The 26770-nt window shown below is 42.6% G+C and overlaps 1 protein-coding gene across 2 annotated transcripts in view; it reads left to right on the top strand.

Moving 5' to 3' along the window:
- Positions 1–26770, top strand: part of RFTN2 (raftlin family member 2) — a 74228-nt gene that overhangs the window by 28968 nt on the left and 18490 nt on the right. For both annotated transcript variants that reach the window (XM_040228869.1, XM_040228868.1), the window contains exons 6-8: positions 1607–1810; positions 12436–12557; positions 13708–13811. In XM_040228869.1, the coding sequence (XP_040084803.1) occupies positions 1607–1810; positions 12436–12557; positions 13708–13811 (430 nt within the window). The remainder of the gene's footprint in view (positions 1–1606; positions 1811–12435; positions 12558–13707; positions 13812–26770) is intronic.

The following is a 26770-nucleotide window of genomic DNA, read 5'->3' on the forward strand; positions in this document are numbered from 1 at the left end:
ATCTGTATAGACATGTATTTTAAAGAACAGAAGTACTCGCATGAGAATGATTAACACCAAATTCATTCAGTTCAGTTCAGTTCAGTTCAGTTCTGTCGCTCAGTCGTGTCCGACTCTTTGCGACCCCATGAATCGCAGCACGCCAGGCCTCCCTGTTCATCACCAGCTCCCGGAGTTCACTCAGACTCACGTCGATCGAGTCAGTGATGCCATCCAGCCATCTCATCCTCGGTCGTCCCTTTCTCCTCCTGCCCCCAATCGCTCCCAGCATCAGAGTCTTTTCCAATGAGTCAACTCTTCTCATGAGGTGGCCAAAGTACTGGAGCCTCAGCTTTAGCATCGTTCCTTCCAAAGAAATCCCAGGGTTGATCTCCTTCAGAATAGACTGATTGGATCTCCTTGCAGTCCAAGGGACTCTCAAGAGTCTTCTCCAACACCACAGTTCAAAACCATCAATTCTTCGGCACTCAGCTTATTCACAGTCCAACTCTAACATCCATACATGACCACAGGAAAAACCATAGCCTTGACTAGACCTTAGTCGGCAAAGTAATGTCTCTGCTTTTCAATATGCTATCTAGGTTGGTCATAACTTTTCTTCCAAGGAGTAAGCGTCTTTTAATCTCATGGCTGCAGTCACCATCTGTAGTGATTTTGGAGCCCCAAAAAATAAAGTCTGACACTGTTTCCACTGTTTCCCTGTCTATTTCCCATGAAGTGATGGGACCAGATGCCATGATCTTCGTTTTCTGAATGTTGAGTTTTAAGCCAACTTTTTCGCTCTCCTCTTTCACTTTCAAGAGGCTTTTTAGCTCCTCTTCACTTTCTGCCATAAGAGTGGTGTCATCTGCATATCTGAGGTTATTGATATTTCTCCCAGCAATTTTAATCCAAGCTTGTGTTTCTTCCAGTCCAGCATTTCTCATGATGTACTCTGCATATAAGTTAAATAAGCAGGATGACAATATACAGCCTTGACTCACTCCTTTTCCTATTTGAAACCAGTCTGTTGTTCCATGTCCAGTTCTAACTGTTGCTTCCTGACCTGCATACAGATTTCTCAAGAGGCAGGTTAGGTGGTCTGGTATTCCCATCTCTTTCAGAATTTTCCAGTTTCTTGTGATCCACACAATCAAAGGCTTTGGCATAGTTAATAAAGCAAAAATAGATGTTTTTCTAGAACTCTCTTGCTTTTTTGATGATCCAGCGGATGTTGGCAATTTGATCTCTGGTTCCTCTGCCTTTTCTAAAACCAGCTTTAACATCAGGGAGTTCACGGGTCACGTATTGCTGAAGCCTGGCTTGGAGAATTTTGAGCATTACTTTACTAGCATGTGAGATGAGTGCAATTGTGCGGTAGTTATTTCTGGAGAATAGGATTAGGAGAGATACATCATGAGTCTTAACTACATACATCTCTCATTTCCTTGAGAAAGCTCTGATGCAAATATGGCCCAAAGTTAACATCTGATAAAACTTGCATAGTAGGTAATTTTATTATTATCTGTGCCCATAAGCTTGAAATAGCTCGATTAATTAAATTTTTTAAAAAAACAATTTTAGTAATCCTTTCCCTTTTTTCTTTCTTCTAAACACCTATCCTCAGATAACAAGTTGTATACAGTCTTCAATGTTTTTGATGATGAATCAACCTGCTGGAACTATCAGGAAGGCATCCTGTCAATGAAAGTAACAAGAAAAGGCTCTGTCATTAGTACACTTGATGCTGATTGGCTGGAGTTAACTACATTTTATTATAAACAAGGCTTGTCTTTAATTGATTCTTTTGTATGCTGGGAAACATCAAAAGGTAAGTTTTATATTATGATATGTTGATACCTAAAAATTTTGACCTGTGTCAGAGTTGGTGGAAATGTTTTTGCCTCTCAAGTTCAATGGCTAAAAGGACAGATATTATTACTAAGAAAAAAGATTATAATTATTGCACAATACAGTTCAGTTCAGTCACCCAGTCATGTTGGACTCTGTGACCCCATGGACTGCAGCACGCCAGGCCTCCCTGTCCATCACCAACTCCTGGAGTTTACCCAACTTCATGTCCATTGAGTTGGTGATGCCATCCAAACATCTCATCCTCTGTCATCCCCTTCTCCTGCTATCAATCTTTGTCAGCATCAGGGTCTTTTCAAATGAGTCAACTCTTCACATCGGGTGGCCAAAGTATTAAAGTTCCAGCTTCAACATCAGTCCTTCCAATGAACAACTAGGACTGATCTCCTTTAGGATGGACTGGTTGGAACTCCTTGCAGTCCAAAGGACTCTCAAGAGTCTTCTTCAACACCACACTTCAAAAGCATCAATTCTTCAGCGCTCAGCTTTCTTTACAGTCCAACTCTCAGATCCATACATGACCACTGGAAAAACCATAGCCTTGACTAGACGGACCTTTGTTGATAAAGTAATGTCTCTGCTTTTTAATAAGCTGTCTAGATTGGTCATAACTTTCCTTCAAAGGAGTAAGTTCAGTTCAGTTCAGTTCAGTTCAATCACTCAGTCGTGTCCGACTCTTTGTGACCCCACAAATCACAGCACGCCAGGCCGCCCTGTTCATCACCAGCTCCCGGAGTTCACTCAGACTCACGTCCATCGAGTCCATGATGCCATCCAGCCATCTCATCCTCTGTCGTCCCCTTCTCCTCCTGCCCCCAATCCCTCCCAGCATCAGAGTCTTTTCCAGTGAGTCAACTCTTCTCATGAGGTGGCCAAAGTACTGGAGCCTCAGCTTTAGCATCGTTCCTTCCAAAGAAATCCCAGGGTTGATCTCTTTCAGAATGAACTGGTTGGATCTCCTTGCAGTCCAGGGGACTCTCAAGAGTCTTCTCCAACACCACAGTTCAAAACCATCAATTCTTCAGCTCTCAGCCTTCTTCACAGTCCAACTCTCACATCCATACATGACTACAGGAAAAACCATAGCCTTGACTAGACGGACCTTAGTCGGCAAAGTAATGTCTCTGCTTTTCAATATGCTATCTAGGTTGGTCATAACTTTTCTTCTAAGGAGTAAGCATCTTTTAATTTCATGGCTGCAGTCATCATCTGTAGTGATTTTGGAGCCCAAAAAAATAAAGTCTGACACTGTTTCCACTGTTTCCCCATCTATTTCCCATGAAGTGATGGGACTGGATGCCATGATCTTCGTTTTCTGAATGTTGAGCTTTAGGCCAAGCTTTTCGCTCTCCTCTTTCACTTTCATCAAGAGGCTTTTGAGTTCCTCTTCACTTTCTGCCATAAGGGTGATGTCATCTGCATATCTGAGGTTATTGATATTTCTCCCGGCAATCTTGGTTCCACCTTGTGTTTCTTCCAGTCCAGCGTTTCTCATGATGTACTCTGCATAGAAGTTAAATAAGCAGGGTGACAATATACAGCCTTGACTCACTCCTTTTCCTATTTGGAACCAGTTCTAACTGTTGCTTCCTAACCTGCAAACAGGTTTCTCAAGAGGCAGGTCAGGTGGTCTGGTATTCCCATCTCTTTCAGAATTTCCCACAGTTTCTTGTGATCCACACAGTCAAAGGCTTTGGCATAGTCAATAAAGCAGAAATAGATATTTTTCTGGAACTCTCTTGCTTTTTGCCATGATCCAGCAGGTGGATGTTGGCAATTTGATCTCTGGTTCTTCTGCCTTTTCTAAAACCAGCTTGAACATCTGGAAGTTGACAGTTCACGTATTGCTGAAGCCTGGCTTAGAGAATTTTGAGCATTACTTTACTAGCGTGTGAGATGAGTGCAATTGTACAATGGTTTGAGCATTCTTTGGCATTGCCTTTCTTTGGTATTAGAATGAAAACTGACCTTTTCCAGTCCTGTGGCCACTGCTGAGTTTTCCAAATTTGCTGGCATATTGAATGCAACACTTTCACAGCATTATCTTTTAGGATTTGAAATAGCTCAACTGGAATTCCATCACCTCACTAGCTTTGTTCGTAGTGATGCTTTCTAAGGCCCACTTGACTTCACATTCCAGGATGTCTGGCTCTAGGTGAGTAATCACTCCATCGTGATTATCTGTGTCATGAAGATCTTTTTTGTACAGTTCTTCTGTATATTCTTGCCACCTCTTCTTAATATCTTCTGCTTCTGTTGGGTCCATATCATTTCTGTCCTTTATTGAGCCCATCTTTGCATGAAATGTTACTTTGGTATCTCTAGTAGTCTTGAAGTGATCTCTAGTCTTTTCTATTCTATTGTTTTCCTCTATTTCTTTGCACTGATCGCTGAGGAAGGCTTTCTTATCTCTCCTTGCTATTCTTTGGAACTCTACATTCAAATGGATATATATCTTTCCTTTTCTCCTTTGCTTTTCACTTCTCTTCTTTTCACAGCTATTTGTAAGGCCTCCCCAGACAGCCATTTTGCTTTTTTGCATTTCTTTTCCATGGGAATGGTCTTGATCCCTGTCTCCTGTACAATGTCACGAACCTCCATCCATAGTTCAACCGACACTCTGTCCATCAGATCTAGTCCGTTAAATCTATTTCTCACTTCCACTGTATAATCTTAAGGGATTTGATTTAGGTCATACCTGGATGATCTAGTGGTTTTCCCCACTTTCTTCAATTCAAGTCTGAATTTGGCAGTTGCACTGCTGCTACTGCTGCTAAGTCGCTTCAGTTGTGTCCAACTCTGGGAGACCCCATAGACGGCAGCCCACCAGACTCCCCCGTCCCTGGGATTCTCCAGGCAAGAACACTGGAGTGGGTTGCAGGCAAGAACACTGGAGTGGGTTGCCATTTCCTTCTCCAATGCATGAAAGTGAAAAGTCAAAGTGAAGTTGCTCAGTCGTGTCCGACTCTTATCGACCCCATGGACTGCAGCCTACCAGGCTCCTCCATCCATGGGATTTGCCAGGCAAGATTACTGGAGTGGGGTGCCATTGCCTTCTCCGAGTATGCATCTGACTAGCATCTATGTCACCATCCAGCCTGGATCTCATCTTGTCTTCATCATCCCTCCATCGAGAAAGGTAGGACACACCTGGGAACTTTCTTCACATCTTTTGGAAAATAAGAACCATATCTTCACTTCTTCCAGACTCCTGAGTTGCACATGCAACTTTAATGTAAAATCTTAACAACCCTGTGTGGTACTATTGTAATGTTTGCTGTTGGGTTGTAACTATTAGAAATAGACAAACCTTGGTGCAATCAACTAGTAGAATTTTCCAAGTAAGATGTACTAAGCAGCCCAATCAGGAAGCATATGAAGGCATTTAACAATTACTATCCAAATTTATTACACTAGCCCAGTTTTGGATCAGAGAAGGCAATGGCAACCCACTCCAGTACTCTTACCTGGAAAATCCCATGGACGGAGGAGCCTGGTAGGCTGCAGTCCATGGGGTCGCTAAGAGTCAGACACAACTGAGTGTCTTCACTTTTACTTTTCACTTTCATGCATTGGAGAAGGAAATGGCAACCCACTCCAGTGTTCTTGCCTGGAGAATCCCAGGGATGGGGGAGCCTGGTGGGCTGCCATCTGTGGGGTCACACAGAGTCAGACATGACTGACACACAGCAGCAGCAGCCCAGTTTTGAATACTACCTGCCATGTCCTCCTCTGTAAACCTGACTCCTCCTAAAATTTGTGTAGAAAAATAAACTTTGGTTCAGAAAATGATTTATATTTATTTATGCCATTCCCTTATCTTTTGTCTCTATCTAATTTTCTTTTAGTTACAATGAATATGTAATCATCTATCACAAAAACAAGCAAAACTTTCCAAAAATTATTTCTAAGAAAACTGTTTTTTGTTGTTTTTTTTAAAGAGATTACTGCTAAAAGAAAAGAAAAAAGATAGGAGACTGGAAAGATGCATTAAGAAGGATGGAGTTTATGCAGATCAGGATAGTTAGGGACCATGATTCACTGAGGTTAGAGAGAGGAATGAAAAAGCAAACCAGATGAGATCTCAATAAACCTCATTATTATTAGATCAGCCTAGTGATGCCTTAACTAATACAACTAAAGATTTTGGCTATTTAAAATTGTCAAGTCATGTTCCAATAGGTCCCTTTAACTAGCAACCAAGAGTAAGGATCTAGCTCATTGTAGCACCCCAAAATACAGCCCTTTGCATAGTGTTTGGCACTTAGCAAGTACTCAATAAATATTTAATAGTATTTTTGGTTATTGGAAACTTCTTCCAAGTTGATCTTTTATGGAAACAGCCAGATCTGATATAAAGTCTGTGGACTTTAGGATTTAAACAGTTTAAATTCTGTGTCTTCTACTTAGAGCTGTGTGACCTGGGGAAGTTAGTTGAGCTCACTGAGCTTCAGTTTCCTAAAAGGGGTGTAAAAACATTTCTACTAACTGTTATGAGAATGTGGTAAGATATACTATGTACAAAGTGACTCCCACAGTGCCTCACCCACTGTCAGAGTTCATTTTCTAGGATTGGTTTTCTCTCCTGACACTTACAAGATGTTCTTACAATACTTTTAGTATGAATCAGCTATTTGGAGGTCAGTTTATGCTTCACATATTTCTCTCTCTGTGTCTATGTCTTGCTCTTCCCTCCAAAGAGTCTTAAGTTAGAGCCATTCAAAAAAGGCACTGGGGTGTGTGGAATTCCCTGGCAGTCCAGTGGTTAAGACTCCATGCTTTCACTATCAAGGCCTGGGTTCCATTCCTGGTCAGGGAACTAGGATATCCTGCAAGCTGCGTGATGTGGCCAAAAACAACATTAAAGAGCCATTCCAAATTTTGGATTATGACTAATTGCTGAAGGAAAGACAAAGAAATCCTCCTTTCACAATGTCTTTCAGGCATCCCTGCCTTGAGTCTTGCCTGGTGGAAATAAAATTAGCCACAGCAGTTGCCAGCCAGAGGCTCTGTAAGGCTTTTGTTCTTAAAGCCTCAGAAGCTATTTAGAGAGCCCCAGGGAGAGTCTCTCCCTGTCAGTAGCTCCGGAATGTCTCATTAGGCGTGTTGCATTGCAGGCCATGCCAAGCCCTAATGAGCCATGGTCTGTAAGGTCTGGTGACTGGGTGTGTCACTCAGGACTTTCCTGGGAGTACACAGGGAAGCTGTGGAGGGGAAATTGTGACCCGTGCCCGTGTCACCATAAGAAGCAAGTCAGAGGAAGCAGGGCTGAATGGGCCACTTTGTCCTAGAACATCTGATGCCTGACATCCAAAGCACGTAGGGGACAATGCATATTTTGTTTTGTCTTGCTTCCATCCTCTTCCAAAATACTGTCAGAAGCCAGCCCACACATGAGGAGAAGTACAAAACCAGATATTGCTCAGAAATTTAAATATATTACTCCACAAATCTCATTCTATAAAAGTCTCCAGAAACAGAGAGAAGTAGAAAAAAAAATTTAAGTCAGGAAAGTCATGGTGGAAATATTGTAAGGTCTGTGAAATTCCTCATCAGTGCCCTTTCCCACTCACTTTCGAAGCTTTTTCTGTTTTGGAAAGTCCCACACACAGGGGCACCCAGCGACTCTCCTGCTGTTCTTGTGGCCCGAGGGTCTCACTGCATGACCTTCTCCTGTTCCTGGCCTTCTCCAGCATCTGGCCTTCTCCAAACTGGCCTGCAGCTGGGTTCTCTGCACACTTACAACTCCCAAATGAATCCAGAGGAGCCTACAAGAGGCTTATCCAATTATGCCAACAGAGACAAAGCACTTTATTCTACCAGAACATGTAGAGTTCCAGCGGGCAGCTGACATATTGAGACGGCCAACTCTGCCAACTGGTACAGAACACACACACACACAAACACAACCCTTGAGGTTATTACACTTCACTAGCCTACCAATGCCCACCACCCTCAGAGCATAGCCTCTTCCTACTTATGGTATACACACATCTGAAGGCTATACTTTCATTTTTTGTGGATTCTTTTCAGACTGCACTTGATAGTCATTTCAGTCTCTTCACTCCTATAAAAATGCTTGTGTGGAGTTGGAGGTGTATCAGAATGAGGAGTAGGGTAGAGTAATGACACTGAAACATGTATGTATTCATTTCATATATACATATGTATGTATGTGCTACTGTGCATAGTTGCTCAATCCTGTCCTACTTTTTGCAATCCCATGTACTATAGCTCACCAGGCTCCTCTCTCCATGGGGATTCTCCAGGCAAGAATATTGGAGTGGGTTGCCATGCTCTCCTCCAAGGGATCTTCCTGACCCAGGGATTGAACCCAAGTCTCCTTCATTTCAGGCAGACTCTTTACTGCTAAGCCACCAGGGAAACCCCATATGTATATGTATACACACCAGGCCCTAGACCTGGCACATGGGGTTTATACTGATGAGCAAAATGGACATCTTCCCTATTCTTAAAAGCTAACCACGGAACTTCCTTGGCAGTCCAGTGGTTAAGACTTGTGTTTCCACTGAGAGGGCACAGGTTCTGTCCCAGGTCAGGAGAAACTAAGATCTCACATATTACTCACAGCAAGGCCAGAAAAAAAATTGAGAAGCAGTGGATCAGGTCAACTCTTTGTAACTTTTTAATATTATGCACACATGCACGCTCAGTCACTTTAGTCATGTCCAACTCTTTGTGATCCTATGGACTGTAGCCTGCCAGGTTCCTCTGTCCATGGGATTCTCCAGGCAAAAATACTAGAGTGGGTTGCCATTCCCTCCTCCAGGGGGCCTTCCCAACCCAGGGACTAAACCTGCGTCTCCTGCACTGTGGGCAGATTCTTTGCCCACTGAGCCACCTGAGAAGCCCTCTGCACACATAGAAAATGATAATATTGTACATCATGCAAAATGCCAGGCTGGATGAACCACAAGCTGGAATCAAGACTGCTGGGAGAAATATCCATAACCTCAGATATGCAGATGACACCACCCTCATGGCAGAAAGCCAGGAGGAACGAAAAAGCCTCTTGATGAAGGTGAGAAAGGAGAGTGAAAAAGTTGGCTTAAAACTCAACATTCAAAAAATTAAGATCATGACAGCCGGTCCCATCACTTCATGGCAAATAGATGGGGAAACAGTAGAAACACTGAGAGACTTTATTTCCTTGGGCTCCAAAATCACTGTAGATGGTGACTGCAGCCATGAAATTTAAAGACACTTGCTCCTTGGAAGAAAATCTATGGCAAACCTAAACAGTGTGTTACAAAGCAGAGACTTTACTTTGCCAACAAAGGTCCGTATAGTCAAAGTTATGGTTTTTCCAGTAGTCATGTATGGATGTGAGAGTTGGACCATAAAGAAGGGTGAGTGCCGAAGAATTGATGCTTTTGAACTGTGGTGTTGGAGAAGACCCTTGAGAGTTCCTTGGACTGAAAGGAGATCAAACCAGTCAATTCTAAAGGAATTCAATCCTGAATATTCATTGGAAGGACTGATTCTGAAGCTGAAGCCCCAATACTTGGGCCACCTGATGCCAAGAGCCAACTCGTTAGAAAAGACCCTGATACTGGGAAAGGTTGAAGGCAGGAGGAGAAGGGGATGACAGAGGACAAGATGGTTGTATGGCAGCACCGACTCAATGACCATGAGTTTGAGCTCCAGGAGATGGTGAAGGACAGGGAAGTCCATGGGGTAACAAAGAGTCCGACACGATTGAGTGACTGAACAACAATATTATAGGACACATGGATATAAGAAGAAAAGCTGCTCTGGGCAGGAGGGGGTGCCCTGTACCTTAGCTCATTTGAACCCCATTCTAAGCACACCAGTGGGCCAAGGCACACAAGGTGGGAAGGTCTGAGATACATGCTGTTAAGATGAGTCAGTTCAGGACAGTTGTTAAGTAATTGTTCAGAATTGTCACCTTACCCCAATACCTGGAATATAACACACCAAGCACCCCAATGGTCACTCCTCATGAGGTCTTCTCTGCCACCCTCCCCAGCTGCCGCTTCTGTCAGGGAGAGTTTCTTAAGAGATAGAAATAGTCCCTCCTGGGAAGTATCATTCTTCTGTGGCTCTGAGGACCAGCATGGTCCCTAAGAAAGCTTAGCCAGGGGACTTGGGGAGCTCTAAAGTGAGAAGGAATGTCTTTTGTTTTTAACTGAAGTTATAAGATACAAGGAGATCCAACCAGTCCATCCTAAAGGAGATCAGTCCTGGGTGTTCATTGGAAGGACTGATGTTGAAGCTGAAACTCCAATACTTTGGCCACCTGATGTGAAGAGCCGACTCATTTGAAAATACCCTGATGCTGGGAAAGATTGAGGGCAGGAGGAGAAGGGGATGACAGAGGATGAGATGGCTTGATGGCATCACCGACTCGATGGACATGGGTTTGGGTGAACTCCGGGAGTTGGTGACAGACAGGGAGGCCTGGCGTGATGTGGTTCATGGGGTCACAAAGAGTCAGACACGACTGAGCGACTGAACTGAACTGAACTGAATAAGATACATAGAACAAGAGGCATTTATCTTATGCGTACAATTGAATAGAACACAAATGTTCAAGATACAGAACATTTTCTTATATGTCAACTATATCTCAATATTGAGAGGTGAAAGGCAAAAAAAAAAAAAGGATACAGAACATTTCTGAAATCCCAGAAGGCCTCCTCATGGCCCTTTCCCATTAATACCCTCCCATGCAGAGAGAAGCGTTGTTCTGACTTCTAGCACCATAGATTAATTTTGCTTAGTTTTGAACTTCATATAGGTTGAACTAAACAGTATGTTTTATCTCCTCATTTCTTTTACTCAACATAGTATCTCTGACAGTTATCAATGTTGTTGTATTCCAGTGAGTCTTTCTTTTTTATTCTTGGTGGTATTGCAGTGTGTGAGTCTACCACATTTTCATTCTTTTAAGCCAAGAGAAGTTTAGAAGTACTAAGGAATCTCAATACTGAGAACAAGAAAACAGATACCACAAAACCCATAGTTCTCCAACTATATAATCCTAAAGTAAATAAGAAGAGATTACAATTAACTACATAATTATCACAGTATATAATTATTCTTAAAGTTCATGTTAACTGCTACTGCTAAGTCACGTCAGTCATGTCCGACTCTGTGCGACCCCATAGACAGCAACCCACCTGGCACCTCCATCCCTGGGATTCTCCAGGCAAGAACACTGGAGTGGGTTGCCATTTCCTTCTCCAATGCGTGAAAGTGAAAAGTGAAAGGGAAATCTCTCAGTCATGTCCGACTCCTAGCAACCCCATGGACTGCAGCCCACCAGGCTCCTCCGTCCATGGGATTTTCCAGGCAAGAGTACTGGAGTGGGGTGCCATTGCCTTCTCCACTTAAAGTTCATACCCCCACTCTAAAAAAGGATTTGAGGCAAATATACAATTTTAAAGATGATCTTGTGATGCTCTAAACTGACAATCAAAAACAGGTTTAATTCTGTGGGTCACTTTGGTATGACAGTAGACAAGTACATTTAAAGGAAGTGGAACATATATTGTAGTTAGAATAGCAATTTCAACAAGTAAATTAAACTTTACTGGATTTTGGGAACCATGCTGAACAAAGTAAATTCTTCATGTTATTCTGCCCAAACTGTAACTGATATAAAAATAGTAATAGTGATTTTCTCTTAAAGTTTTATAGCTCATTAATAAAAATAAAAACTGAAAATTACATTTGAATTACTTTGGTGTTTGTTTGTTTGTTTTTTGGCCTTTAAGCTTAATAGATGTTTTGAAATTTTTGTAGGTTATTATTTGGATAATCATCCATCAAGGAAACTTTGATGTGACATTGTGCTGTATAAAAACAAAATGTTTAACCAGCACACGATCATGGGAAAATTGTCTCCTACTGCAAAGTAGGATACAAAAGAATTTCCATAAAATCAGTTTAGTTTTGGCCAGCTGGTTATTGTCAACTGTTCAAAAAAATGTCAGAGAGGCCCTCCCTCAAAACTTCCTTCCCAGCAGGAATTCTTTTGACAATGACTTCTGTTTAGGATCTTCCTGTTACCATTCTTTGTTTTTTTTAAGCATCATTGAAGCAAAGAATTGTTCTGTATTTATATTTTTTAAAATAATCGTACCTCACCTTGGTTTTGATATCACACTTGTCATTTCAAGGATTAATATTTTTGATGTTGTTTTTCTTAGTGGTATGATTGACATGCATACAATATGTAGAACAGAAACCAGCATTTGATTTCCAGGGGAAGGTGATTTCCAGATGTTTTTAGGCTTAGGAAATCCACTTGCTTCTCACTGTATGATATTATTTTATCTTGTGTTTGTTATTGTAGTCTTCGTGTTTACAATTTGATTTTAATTCAGTTAGGTATAAAACTGTCTTAACTTTTGCAAGAAAAAGAAAGAAATTACCTCAAAGAAAAGGGAAATGTCATAGATTCACCTAAAACAAGTATTTATTAATTGATATATTTTTCTTTCAGCTTCCTGTAAGGGTTGTTTATTAACATTTTAGATGACCTGAAAAGACACTGAATATGTGCAACTCTCCTTAATTGTATCTTTTTCCTCACAGGGGATCACTTGTCGAAATCTTTGGACGGATTCTTCATCTATGAAGAAGAAGGCTCTGGAGTACCAGGATTCAGCAGGAAAGGAAATGATGCCATCGTAGTAGAACAATGGACAGTTATTGAGGTAAACTGCATTTTTTATATAATAAAAATAGCTTTACTTTTATATTGAGTTTTACATTTAGATCTTCATTGCCTAACACAGACAATATTCTTCAAACACATGTTTATTCCGTGTTCAGAATTTCATCACAAATACTTGAACAAACTTCTTGCAAATTTGGGAAAAGGTGATTTCTTTTATCCAATGTTCAGATTTGTTTAAAGATAGCAAAATAATTATACATAAATAGCAGTAGATTCCCAAACGTTCGACATTCTTATTCTAAACAACATCCCCCGCACTGAAATTCTCTGTACACAATGCCAAGACAACTAGATAAAAGTGAAAAGAAATTCAGTCAGTTTTGTCTTTGAGCAACCAATGTGACTGACTTTTTCACCTTTTGAATTGACTTTCAAAGGCAAAAATATCCAAAGGTATTCTCTCTCTCACCAGACCAAATGTATACACACAGCATTGTGCTTCCTAATAAGAGGTGACTTTGCTGTCAGCATTGTGCGCTCTGAATTCAGATATCACCAAATGGACTGCATTGAGGTGTACAGATTGAATTCAAGTATATTTGCTGGTGTGTGAGGCCCTCACTGACAGCCTCTCTCAAGGACACTTTCACCTTTCTGGCCTTGCCAAGCTTAGAGAGACATAGACCATTTTCAAGGAAACTGGAAACCCTGTTGAGGGGGGCACAAGGATGTGGGATAAGAGGAAAAACTCCAAGTAAGAATCAATTCCAAGTGAGTGAAAAGCAGTGAACATTCTTTGCTCACTCTCTACTCCAGTCCTTACTTCCCAGGCCCTAGACCAGTGTTTCTGAAAGTGTGGGCTCTACTTGGATCCAAATCACCCAGGGAGTTTTTTAAAATGCAAATTCCTAGCCCCTACCCTATACATTAAAGTATGATGCCCAAACAAGACCTAGGGAAGGAAGGCGCAAACCTTAGAGAACCTCACTCCACTCAGACTCCCAGGGTTTCTAGCTTGGTTGAATGGTTGGGAAGCAGCAGGAAGCAGAAAAGAAGACTGGAGCCGGTGAAACTGCACTTAATGGAGCATGAATGCCCCTTATCCCAACACTCCTCACCCTTATCCATCACTTGTGTAGCTGGTTGTCTTTGTCATTAGACTATGAGCTCTGTGCTTATTCACGCAGGGCTGTGAAATCAAGACAGATTATGGTCCTCTGCTGCACACTCTGGCTGAGTTTGGATGGCTCCTGACAAGCGTGTTGCCGACTCCTATACTGAGACATGACAGGTAACGCTGAAGTACCTGACACACCCTCATTTCATGCTGAAACAGAGCTCATCTGTAAGATAATGCAACCTAACAGCGCTTATTTAAGGCCTAAGAAAAGCATTTCACTGAACTTCTAATCTGATTTCATGGGCCTTGAAGATCAGCAAATCTAACCTTCTCTTGTTATATATCCCTCAGTATCCATGAGGGATTTGTTCAGGACCCCCACGGATACGAAAATCTGGGATGCTCAAGTCCCTTGTATAAAGTGGCATGAAGTGTTAGCCACTTATTTGTGTCCAGCTCTTTGCCACCCCACAAACTGTAGCCCACCAGACTCCTCTGTCCATGGATTCTCCAGGCAAAAATACTGGAGTAGATTGCCATTCCATCTTCCAGGAGATCTTCCCGACCCAGGGATCAAACCCGGGTCTCCTGCATTGCAGGCATATTCTTTACCATCTGAGCCACCAGGGAGTTTTCAAATGTGGGCAGGGAATGGGGCAGGGAAAGAGAGAATGATGGCATGTCCTGGTGTTTTCTAATGGACAGTCTATTCCAGGGCCCAAAACTATTTGCTTGGTTCTTTGTAACCCTTTCCTCACCAAAGATAAAGTATGTTAGCCACAATTTATTGTGATCCACACAGTCAAAGACTTTGGCATAGTCAATAAAGCAAAAGTAGATGTTTTTCTGGAACTCTCTTGCTTTTTCCATGATCCAGTGGATGCTGGCAATTTGATCTCTGGTTCCTCTGCCTTTTCTAAAACCAGCTTGAACATCTGGAAGTTCACAGTTCACGTATTGCTGAAGTCTGGCTTGGAGAATTTTGAGCATTGCTTTACTAGTGTGTGAGATGAGTGCAATTGTGCAGTAGTTTGAGCATTCTTTGGCATTGCCTTTCTTTGGAATTGGAATGAAAACTGACCTTTTCCAGTCCTGTGGCCACTGCTGAGTTTTCCAAATTTGATGACATATTGAGTGCAGCACTTTCACAGCATCATCTTTCAGGATTTGAAATAGCTCAACTGGTATTCCATCACCTCACTAGCTTTGTTCGTAGTGATGCTTTCTAAAGCCCAATGACTTCACATTCCAGGATGTCTGGCTCTAGATGAGTGATCACACCATCATGATTATCTGGGTCATGAAGATCTTTTTTGTACAGTTCTTCTGTGTATTCTTGTCACCTCTTCTTAATATCTTCTGCTTCTGTTAGGTCCATACCATTTCTGTCCTTTATCGAGCCCATCTTTGCATGCAATGTTCCCTCGGTATCTCTAATTTTCTTGAAGAGATCTCTAGTCTTTCCCATTCTCTTCTTTTCCTCTATTTCTTTGCATTGATTGCTGAGGAAGGCGTTCTTATCTCTCCTTGCTATTCTTTGGAACTCTGCATTCAGATGCTTATATCTTCCCTTTTCTCCTTTGCTTTTCACTTCTCTTCTTTTCACAGCTATTTGTAAGGCTTCCCCAGGCAGCCATTTTGCTTTTTTGCATTTCTTTTCCATGGGGATGGTCTTGATCCCTGTCTCCCGTACAATGTCACGAACCTCCATCCATAGTTCATCAGGCACTCTATCTATCAGATCTAGTCTTTTAAATCTATTTCTCACTTCCACTGTATAACCATAAGGGATTTGATTTAGGTCATACCTGAATGGTTTAGTGGTTTTCCCTACTTTCTTCAATTTCAGTCTGAATTTGGCAATAAGGAGTTCATAATCTGAGCCACAGTCAGCTCCTGGTCTTGTTTTTGTTGAATGTATAGAGCTTCTCCATCTTTCTTGAGAAACCTATATGCAGGTCAAGAAGCAACAGTTAGAACTGGACATGGAACAACAGACTGGTTCCAAATAGGAAAAGGAGTACGTCATGGCTGTATATTGTCACCCTGCTTATTTCACTTCAGAGTACATCATGAGAAATGCTGGGCTGGAAGAAGCACAAGCTGGAATCAAGATTGCCAGGAGAAATATCAATAACCTCAGATATGCAGATGACACCACCCTTATGGCAGAAAGTGAAGACGAACTAAAAAGCCTCTTGATGAAAATGAAAGAGGAGAGTGAAAAAGTTGGCTTAACGCTCAGCATTCAGAAAACGAAGATCATGGCATCTGGTCTCATCACTTCATGGGAAATAGATGGGGAAACAGTGGAAACAGTGTCAGACTTTATTTTGGGGGGCTCTAAAATCACTGCAGATGGTGATTGCAGCCATGAAATTAAAAGATGCTTACTCTTTGGAAGAAAAGTTATGACAAACCTAGATAGCATATTGAAAAGCAGAGATATTACTTTGCCAACAAAGGTCCGTCTAGTCAAGGCTATGGTTTTTCCAGTGGTCATGTATGGATGTGAGAGTTGGACTACGAAGAAGACTGAGTGCCGAAGAATTGATGCCTTTGAATTGTGATGTTGAAGAAGACTCTTGAGAGTCCCTTGGGCTGCAAGGAGATCCAACCAGTCCATTCTGAAGGAGATCAGCCCCGAGGTTTCTTTGGAAGGAATGATGCTAAAGCTGAAGCTCCAGGACTTTGGCCACCTCATGAGAAGAGCTGACTCATTGGAAAAGACTCTGATGCTGGGAGCGATTCAGGGCAGGAGGAGAAGGGGACGACCGAGGATGAGATGGCTGGATGGCATCACCGACTCAATGGACGTGAGTCTGAGTGAACTCTGGGAGTTCGTGATGGACAGGGAGGCCTGGCGTGCTGCAATTCATGGGGTCGCAAAGAGTCAGACACGACTGAGCGACTGAACTGAACTGAACTGATGTTAGCCACATCTGACTCCTTGCGACCCCATGGACCGTAACCCACCAGGCACCTCCATGGGATTCTCTAGGCAAGAATACTGGAGTAGGTTGCCATGCCACCCTCCAGGGGATCTTCTCAAACCAGGGATCCAACCCAGGTCTCCTGCATTGCAGACAGATTCTTTACCACCTGAGGCACGAGGGACACCCTATAAAGTGGCATAGTATTTGTATATAATCTACATGCAGCCCGTATACTTTCAGTCATCTCTAGATTACTTATAATAGCTATACAATTTAAATGCTATGTACACAGTTGCTGGCAAGTTCAAGTTTTGGTTTTTGGAACTTTCTGAAATTTTTTTCTCGAATATTTTCCATTGGCAGTTGGTAGAATCTGAACTGCAGATGCAGAGAGCCAACTGTGCATGCAAGCTATTATTAAAGGCACCGCCTACTTAAGGGCATGTGAGTTCACATTGGCACCACCAGAGAAGGGGCAAAGTAGATCAACTCCCAATTCACTGCTTCCAGCACTCAGAGGTGCCCCTCCCTTCAAAGGCCATACTACTATACCTTCTTTTTTCCAACTTGAGATGCTGACTCTTCCCTAGAGTGAAGATTGAGTCCATATGAATCTGCAAACAGGAAATACAGCCCCCTCTGCAGGACCCTTTGTGCTGCTCTTCTGCACTGCCTATGTGAAACTACCCTCAGTCCAGCACACAGTTGGGGTTCGAGCTGCAGTGGGGCCCAGAGGGTGGGGTGGAGAGGTAACAGCACTTCTGCCTCCATTCCACACCTCCAGTGTGGGAGGAAGGGTAGCTTTCTCCTGCAGCATGAACTTGTTATCTGTTTCCACTAAAATAAACACTTACATTAGAACCACTTCACAAATACCGACTTTTCCTTTCGTCCTATTCCTGGGTAAGGAAAAGTTCGAGTTGTTATTTTTTGTTTGGAAAAAGAGACAAATTAAGCCCTCGGTATGAAGTGCTTTGCTATCCCTTGGACTCAGAAATATTCCCTCTGCTCTATTTGGCATCCAGAAAATGACTGACTGCCAACTGCAGAGGACAGCACAGTGTTGCCTGGGCCTTCCCTTTGAGCAGAGGCAACTGGACCACAGCTTAACACAGATATCGTAGCTAAGGGAAGCAACTTCCCCTTCCTCGGTTGCATCCACCCTTTAGTTTAGCAAATTTACCCATCCCCAATAATGCTACCTCCCCACAAACTTTAAAAACATTGAATCGACATGGTTCTATAATAAAGCCACACCTTCTTCAGGCGGGGAAAGGGATAAAAGTGGATACAGGGTAAAGACACTCAGGCATTAAAAGAAGAGGTTCAGTTCAATTCAGTCACTCAGGCATGTCCAACTCTTTGCGACTCCATGAATCGAAGCATGCCAGGCCTCCCTGTCCATCACCAACTCCCAGAGTTCACTCAGACTCGCATCTGTTGAGTCAGTGATGCCATCCAGCCATCTCATCCTCGGTCGTCTCCTTCTCCGCCTGCCCCCAATCCCTCCCAGCATCAGAGTTTTCCAATGAGTCAACTCTTTGCATGAGGTGGCCCAAGTACTGGAGTTTCAGCTTTAGCATCATTCCCTCCAAAGAAATCCCAGGGCTGATCTCCTTCAGAATGGACTGGTTGGATCTCCTTGCAGTCCAAGGGACTCTCAAGAGTCTTCTCCAACACCACAGTTCAAAACCATCAATTCTTCGGCACTCAGCTTTCTTCACAGTCCAACTCTCACATCCATACATGACCACTGGAAAAACCATAGCCTTGACTAGACAGACCTTTGTTGGCAAAGTAACGTCTCTGCTTTCAATATGCTATCTAGGTTGGTCATAACTTTTCTTCCAAGGAGTAAGTGTCTTTTAATTTCATGGCTGCAATCACCATCTGCAGTGATTTTGGAGCCCAAAAAAAGTAAGCAAAACAATCTTTTCTTCTCAGAGATTTATTGGTAACTGTTCTCAAATTGTGAGTGAAGCTCTCTGAATCATTACTCAGCTTCTAAAAGTCTGTGACATAGGGGCTTCCCTGGTGGCTCAATGGTAAAGAATCCTCTTGCCAATGCAGGAGACAGGTTGGATCCCCAGTCTGAGAAAATTCCTCATGCAGAGGAGCAGCTAAGCTGGAGTGCCACAGCCAATGAGCCTGTGCTCTAGAGAGCTCAACTACTGAGCCCACATGCTGCAACTGCTGAAGGCTGTGCACCCTAGAGCTGTGCTCTGAAACAAGAGAAGACACTGAAATGAGAAGCCTGCACACCGCAACTGGCGAGTAGCCCCCACTCGACATGACTAGAGAAAAGCCAGTGCAGCAATGAACACCCAGCACAGTGAAAAATAAATTAATTATTATTTTTTTTAATCTGTGACACACCTGTCAGATCACAGGACAGCAGTAATTCTCAAGATTTGGCCTTCATACCAAGCGATGTGAATACTGTGGAATGCCCAGGAACATACACATGCTGGAGGCTTATCCCAGCAGGACAGTCAGAGGCTGCAAGGGTAGGGTCCATGCAGCTCCATTTTCACAAGCTTCAGAATCTCATCGACATTTGAGGAACTTTGCATCGGTGGTGAAAAAAGAAAGAAATTCCACTTCCCTGCCACCCCTCACCTTCCATCTGCCAAGTCAGTGGTCTACCTGACTCACCCTCCAATCTCCCTCAGAATAACTTCTGTATTTCGCCTCCTCATTTCTCCTAGGTGTATAGTTTAGGGCATTATTGACCCTTCCTAAAAGTGCTCTAAGTTCTGAACCTTTCATGTTCCTTTTTTCCCCAGTGGAAAATATATTTATCATTCCTCCTTCCTATTCACTCAGAACTTCCATTCCTATGAGTCTAAATATTTCTTAAAGTGATATGAGTGACCAGAAGGGCTCTAGATTAGATAGCAAGACTAAAATGTTGGATGCTGAGCCATGGAACATGGGCTGCCACTCGCTGAGCAATTCCTGTTTGGTTTGGGAATGAGAATAGGACTGAGACCACAGGTGGGAAGGAAGACCTCTCAAGTATACTGTGATGGGAGAGGGTGGTGGAGCCAGAGCCATGCTTTGCCTGACCACCTTGTCCTGTGTGTCACAGGCCAGATCAAGTGATTAGGAGGGGCTAATCTCTGCAGTGGGGAGGGGCTGTCTGCTGTCCTTGGGGCAGAGGTAGCACCGCTGCCTCACCACAGTTCCAGTTTCCTCTGGACCCGTGCGTATGCATGTGCTTAGTGTGCTTAGTCGCTCAGTCGTGTCTGACTCTTTGTGACCCTATGTGCTGTAGCCCATCAGGCTCCTCTGTTCATTGGATTCTCCAGGCAAGATTGCTAGAGTGGGTTGCCATGCCTTCCTCCAGGGGATCTTTCCAACCCAGGGATTGAATCCAGGTCTCCCACATTGCAGGCAGATTCTTTACTGTCTGAGCCACCAGGGAAACTCAGTGTACTGCTAGTATCCACCAAGATGCTGTGGAGACAGAATGGACCTTACAGGCCCTCCTTGTGAAGGCTCATCTTTATGGGCAATTAAACTAGCAACAGGGCATGAATTCCCATGTAGTCCAGTGGTTAGGTTTCCGTGTTTTCACTGCAGTGGCCCGGGTTCAAAACCTGATTGAGGACCTGTGCCTCACACTGAGCTGGCACAACCAAAAAAAAAAAAAACAAAGCAAGGGGGCTACTAGGACCCTCCAGGGCCCTGCAAGCCAGCAGGCTTGTCACCCAGCCTCACCCACCAGTGTCTGGCACAAACCTCCACACAAGGTTGGACCTTTTTATTCTCGTCCAAATTTGCTGTCCCTGTGACAGTCACACGCTGGTCTTAGCTGCTTCAGTACACACAGAATAGTAGTCACCTTCAGCCAGGTCATCTTTAAACATCAATAAACATATAACATACAGTTCATCTTGGTCCAGGTAGAGGATAGAGCCTAAAAGTTTTTAGTTTCAGAAACTAGAAGAATGGTTCAGGCTTTGAGATACACAGATCTCATCTGAATTACACCATCACCATTTACCAGCTATATGATTGGAGAACTTCTTTGAGTCTCAGTTTCCTCATCTGGAAAATGATATAATAATATCAGTTTCACTGGATTATCATGATGTTTGAGTGTAATAAAGCAGGACCTGTGCATGGTGTCTGTCCTAAATCAAGATATTTCAGAAAATGGAAACACTGTAGTTCACTGTATACAAAATCAGCACTGAGTATTACAAACCAATAAAACCAATTAAAAAGACAAAAATAAATAATGACACTATAAAAGTTCATGCCATACATGATGCTTGTACTCAGAAAAACAAATGTTATCATCTTTCTTTTGGGGCCCACATGTCTTAAAACATAACTTAGAACCAGTGAAAATTTTCTTCCTAAATATTTTCAACTCATATACAACAATTGTGTCTTAAGCAATTTTCAATTCTTTTCTACTCTTCTATCATGTAAGCCATAATTTGAATGGTCTCTACATGAAGTATTTTCTTTCATTACTCAAATATATCCTGTTAGATACAGAAAAAGGAGGAGAGAAAGCAGGAGGAAGAAATTAGGGGTTGGGACTAACAGATACAAACTGCTACATTTACAATAGATAAGCAACAAGGATATATATTTTTTATTTATTTTTAATTTAAGGATAATTGCTTTACAGTATTGTGTTGGTTTCTACCAAACATCAACATGAATCAGCCATAGGTTTACCCAAAAAAGATATGTTGTATAGCCCAGAGAATTATACCTGTTGCCCAAAAACTGCATTTGCCTCTTGGTGGGTGTCTAGCCAAAAGTTACAATGAAGTCAAAGATCAGGAAAAGGAAGGATTTATTACTTACAGCAAGTAAGCAAACCATGGAGGATCTTTTCCAAAGTGGTGTCTCCCCAAACAGCAAAACTGGCCTGGGGCAGCGGGAGTGGTAGTGAGATGGGGAGTAGTTTGGTAACTTGCATTCATGAAGGGGCTTGAGCGGAGGAGAATTCGGCATAGAATCAGAGTAAATGTTGACCAGAGTCCAGGCTTTCAGTCAGTTCGGTCGCTCAGTCGTGTCTGACTCTGTGCGACCCCATGAATCGCAGCACGCCAGGCCTCCCTGTCCATCACCAACTCCTGGAGTTCACCCAAACTCATGTGCATTGAGTCGGTGATGCCATCCAGCCATCTCATCCTCTGTCATCCCCTTCTCTTCCTGCCCCCAATCCTTCCGAGGATCAGGGTCTTTTCCAATGAGTCAACTCTTCTCATGAGGTGGCCAAAATACTGGAGTTTCAGCTTTAGCATCGTTCTCTCCAAAGAAATCCCAGGGTTGATCTCCTTCAGAATGGACTGGTTGGATCTCCTTGCAGTCCAAGGGACTCTCAAGAGTCTTCTCCAACACCACAGTTCAAAATCATCAATTCTTCGGCGCTCAGCTTTCTTCACAGTCCAACTCTCACATCCATACATGACTGCTGGAAAAACCATAGCCTTGACTAGACAGACCTTAGTCAGCAAAGTAATGTCTCTGCTTTTCAATATGCTATCTAGGTTGGTCATAACATTTCTTCCAAGGAGTAAGTGTCTTTTAATTTCATGGCTGCAATCACCATCTGCAGTGATTTTGAAGCTCCCCAAAATAAAGTGTGACAATGTTTCCACTGTTTCCCTATCTATTTCCCATGAAGTGATGGGACCGGATGCCATGATCTTCATTTTCTGAATTTTGAGCTTTAAGCCAACTTTTTCACTCTCCTCTTTCATTTTCATCAAGAGGCTTTTGAGTTCCTCTTCACTTTCTGCCATAAGGGTGGTGTCATCTGCATATCTGAGGTTATTGATATTTCTCCCGGCAATCTTGGTTCCACCTTGTGTTTCTTCCAGTCCAGCGTTTCTCATGATGTACTCTGCATAGAAGTTAAATAAGCAGGGTGACAATATACAGCCTTGACTCACTCCTTTTCCTATTTGGAACCAGTCTGTTGTTCCATGTCCAGTTCTAACTGTTGCTTCCTGACCTGCATACAGATTTCTCAAGAGGCAGGTCAGGTGGTCTGGTATTCCCATCTCTTTCAGAATTTTCCACAGTTGATTGTGATCCGCACAGTCAAAGGCTTTGGCATAGTCAATAAAGCAGAAATAGATGTTTTTCTGGAACTCTCTTGCTTTTTCCATGATCCAGTGGATGTTGGAAATTTGATCTCTGGTTCCTCTGCCTTTCCTAAAACCAGCTTGAACATCAGGAAGTTCACGTATTACTGAAGCCTGGCTTAGAGAATTTTGAGCATTACTTTACTAGCATGTGAGATGAGTGCAATTGTGCAGTAGTTTGAGCATTCTTTGGCATTGCCTTTCTTTGGAATTGGAATGAAAACTGACCTTTTCCAGTCCTGTGGCCACTGCTGAGTTTCCCCAATTTGCTGGCATATTGAGTGCAGCACTTTCACAGCATCATCTTTCAGGATTTGAAATAGTTCTACCGGAATTCCATCAGCTCCACTAGCTTTGTTCGTAGTGATGCTTTCTAAGGCCCACTTGACTTCACATTCCAGGATGTCTGGCTCTAGATGAGTGATCACACCATCGTGATTATCTGGGTCATGAAGATCTTTTTTATACAGTTCTTCTGTGTATTCTTGCCACCTCTTCTTAATATCTTCTGCTTCTGTTAGGTCCATACCATTTCTGTCCTTTATCGAGCCCATCTTTGCATGAAATGTTCCCTCGGTATCTCTAATTCTCTTGAAGAGATCTCTAGTCTTTCCCATTCTCTTCTTTTCCTCTATTTCTTTGCATTGATCGCTGAAGAAGGCTTTCTTATCTTTCCTTGCTATTCTTTGGAACTCTGCATTCAGATGCTTATGTCTTTCCTTTTCTCCTTGGCTTTTCGCTTCTCCTCTTTTCACAGCTATTTGTAAGGCTTCCCCAGGCAGCCATTTTGCTTTTTTGCATTTCTTTTCCATGGGGATGGTCTTGATCCCTGTCTCCTGTACAATGTCACGAACCTCATTCCATAGTTCATCAGGCACTCTATCTATCAGATCTAGTCCCTTAAATCTATTTCTCACTTCCACTATGTAATAAGGGATTTGATTTAGGTCATACCTGAATGGTCTAGCGGTTTTCCCTGCTTTCTTCAATTTCAGTCTGAATTTGGTAATAAGGAGCTCATGATCTGAGCCACAGTCAGCTCCTGGTCTTGTTTTTGTTGACTGTATAGAGCTTCTCCATCTTTTGCTGCAGAGAATATAATCAATCTTGTCAAAATATTTGCCACCCCATGAAGCGCAGCATGCCAGGCCTCCCTGTCAATCACCAACTCCCAGAGTTTACCCAAACTCGTGCCCATTGAGTCGGTGATGCCATCCAACCATCTCATCCTCTGTCGTCCCCTTCTCCTCCTGCCTTCAATCTTTCCTAGCATGAGGGTCTTTCCAAATGAGTCAGCTCCTCGCATCAGGTGGCCAAAGGATTGGAGTTTCAGCTTCAGCATCAGTCCTTCCAATGAATATTCAGGACTGTTTTCCTTTAGGATGGACTGGTTGGATCGCCTTGAAGTCCAAGGGACTCTCAAGAGTCTTCTCCAACACCACAATTCAAAAGCGTCAATTCTTTGGCACTAAGCTTTCTTTATAGTCCAACTCTCACATCCATGTATGACTAGTGCGAAAACCATAGCCTTGACTGGATGGACCTTTCTTGACAAATATACATAATTTTATAATTATAAAAACACTGTGTAATCACCACTGGACAAGACAGTGGCACCCTAAAACTACCCCATCATACCCACTCCCTTCATGCAGAGGTAACATGACCCCAACTTTTAGGATAATCACTTCCTTCTTTTGCCTAATAGTCTTACCATTCATGTTTGTATCCCTAAATAAACAATTTAGTTTTGCTTGTTTTGAATTTTATAGCAATGGAATTATATATATTCTTTCATGGGCTTCCCTGGTGGCTCAAATGATAAAGAATCCACCTGCAATGCAGGAGACTCAGGTTTGATCCCTGGGTCAGGAAGATCCTGAGAAGGGAATGGCTACCCACTGCAGTATTCTTACCTGGAGAATTCTATGGACAGAGGAGCCTGGCAGGCTATAGTCCATGAGGTCGCAAAGAGTCAGACACTACTGAATGACAAACACTTTCACTTTCTTCCTAGTCTTTCACATGTTGCTTCTTTCACTTAGCACTGTAAGAGTCATCCACAACTCCACTGTAACAGTTGTGTGTAGGTGTTTATTTATCCATCTTGCTGCTGATGCTTTGGTCGCTTTCAGATGTTGGCTGTGACAAGCATGCTGTTCTGAACCTGCCGGGGTCCAGCCCCAGTGGATCCAGGGTAATTTGAAGCAGGGACGGAGTCAGCATCCTAGGAATTAATTGCTTAATTAAAGATATGGAGGAAGATTAGAAAGAAATAGTGTAGTAGGAAAATACTAGTGGAGAAAAAGAGGCTGAATAACTTGGTTTACGTGGGATACCAATAAAGCTTCGAGACAAGAAGCTTGCACCACCTACGTAGGCCACTGGAGCCCACTTGAATAGCGGAGGGTGCCCCTCCTTGGGCTCCCTCTCGCGTGGATCTTAAAAGCCAGGGCAAAATTAGCAGGCGTGGCGAGCACCCACGCTCCAGATGGGAATTCAGCCAGAAAAATGGAGAACAAGAAAGAATGACATGGGGGAATCAGTCTTTCCAGAAACTGATCCATTTTCTTTATTTTCAGGTTTGCTTATATACCTTTTGTTACACATACAGACAAATGGAAATTTTAAAGTCACGTGGGGGTCAGCAGTCCTGACCTTTATCAAAATCAGGTGCTTCATATAAATGTATACAAAAAGGTCTTAGGGGTTTTACATCATCTTCTGGCCAGGGGGCCTACTAACATTTTATGATCCTTTCTTTCTGATAACGGTCAGTCAACCAAAAACTTATTTTCTGGGGGTAATTTTTCTTAAACCAGGCACCACCCTCCGAAGGTACCAGATAAAGTTGCATTCCTATAGGGTAAGGGTGTAGTGGGTTACAATTAAGAAAGGAATTTACTTAGCCTAAGGTTAACATGATTAATCTTAAAGGTTAATACTTATTTCTCCTATATGCTAGTTATATTCATTATAAGGGCAGGGAATATGGAGACTTAGCAGCAAATATTGGCTCAACAAATGAAAAACCCTTCACCAACATGATTTTTATCTTTAGAAAAACCCAATGCTAACTAAGACTTTCAAAATACTCCAAACTCTCTGTGCTGTTTATGGTTGAGAGGTTGTAAACAATCACTACATAGTACCAAGAGTGTGGATAATCCTGTCACACAAGCTAGTCCGCCAGCAGAGAGGTTTGACCTGAGACACCCTTGTCACGCCCAGGAATTTTTATTAACTGGAGCTGTAGGTTAATTCCTTCTCTGAGAGAGGTGGGGGACAGCCCCCCGTAAAGTCAGAGGTATAGGTGAGAGCATGAAACAGTAAAGTAGGAAGACTCTGGTTTTGGGGGTAGATGCTCGGGAACAGGGGGTTTCCTGAGGCTCGATCCCGCCTTTGCGTATGCCGAAGCCTCCTTCCTCATGACCTTTGCCACGGGTGGATTTCCTCATGCTGGCTCCCAGCATGAACCTGAGCACATATGCCCAAGTTTCTCAAGGGTATAGACCAGGAAGTGGAATTGCTGGGTTATAGTTTATTTCTTTAGCTTTATAGATATAAATGCCAAACTCTTTTCAAGTAGAATATTGTGGCTTACTCTCCCACCAGCAGAACATGAAAATTCCCATTGCTCCAACAAAAAAATATTGTCATACTTTTAAATTTTGCCATTCTGGTAATTGTATATATAGCATGATCTCAGTGTGGTTTTAGTTTGTACTTACCTAATTGCTACTAAAATTGAGCACATTTTCATACATTTCTTGACCACTGAGATTTTTCTTTTGCCCACATTTAAAATTGTATTTATAGGAGTGTTTAAATGTATATTGGATAAGGCTTTTTATTGGTTATATGTGTGTTGTGAAGGTCTCCCTAATTCTATCTGAGGCTTGTATTTTTTACTGTCTTTATGGATGTCTTTGTTTTAAGGGGTTTTTTGTTTGTTTTAAATATTTATTTATTTGACTGCACCAGGTCTTAGTTGTGGCATGGGGGATCTCCTCCCTGATCAGGGATCAAATCCAGGCCCTCTGCACAGAAAGCATTGCACAAATTGAGTTATTTT

This window comes from Oryx dammah, unplaced genomic scaffold (assembly GCF_014754425.2).
Source record: "Oryx dammah isolate SB20612 unplaced genomic scaffold, SCBI_Odam_1.1 HiC_scaffold_27, whole genome shotgun sequence".
Taxonomy (NCBI): Eukaryota; Metazoa; Chordata; class Mammalia; order Artiodactyla; family Bovidae; genus Oryx; species Oryx dammah.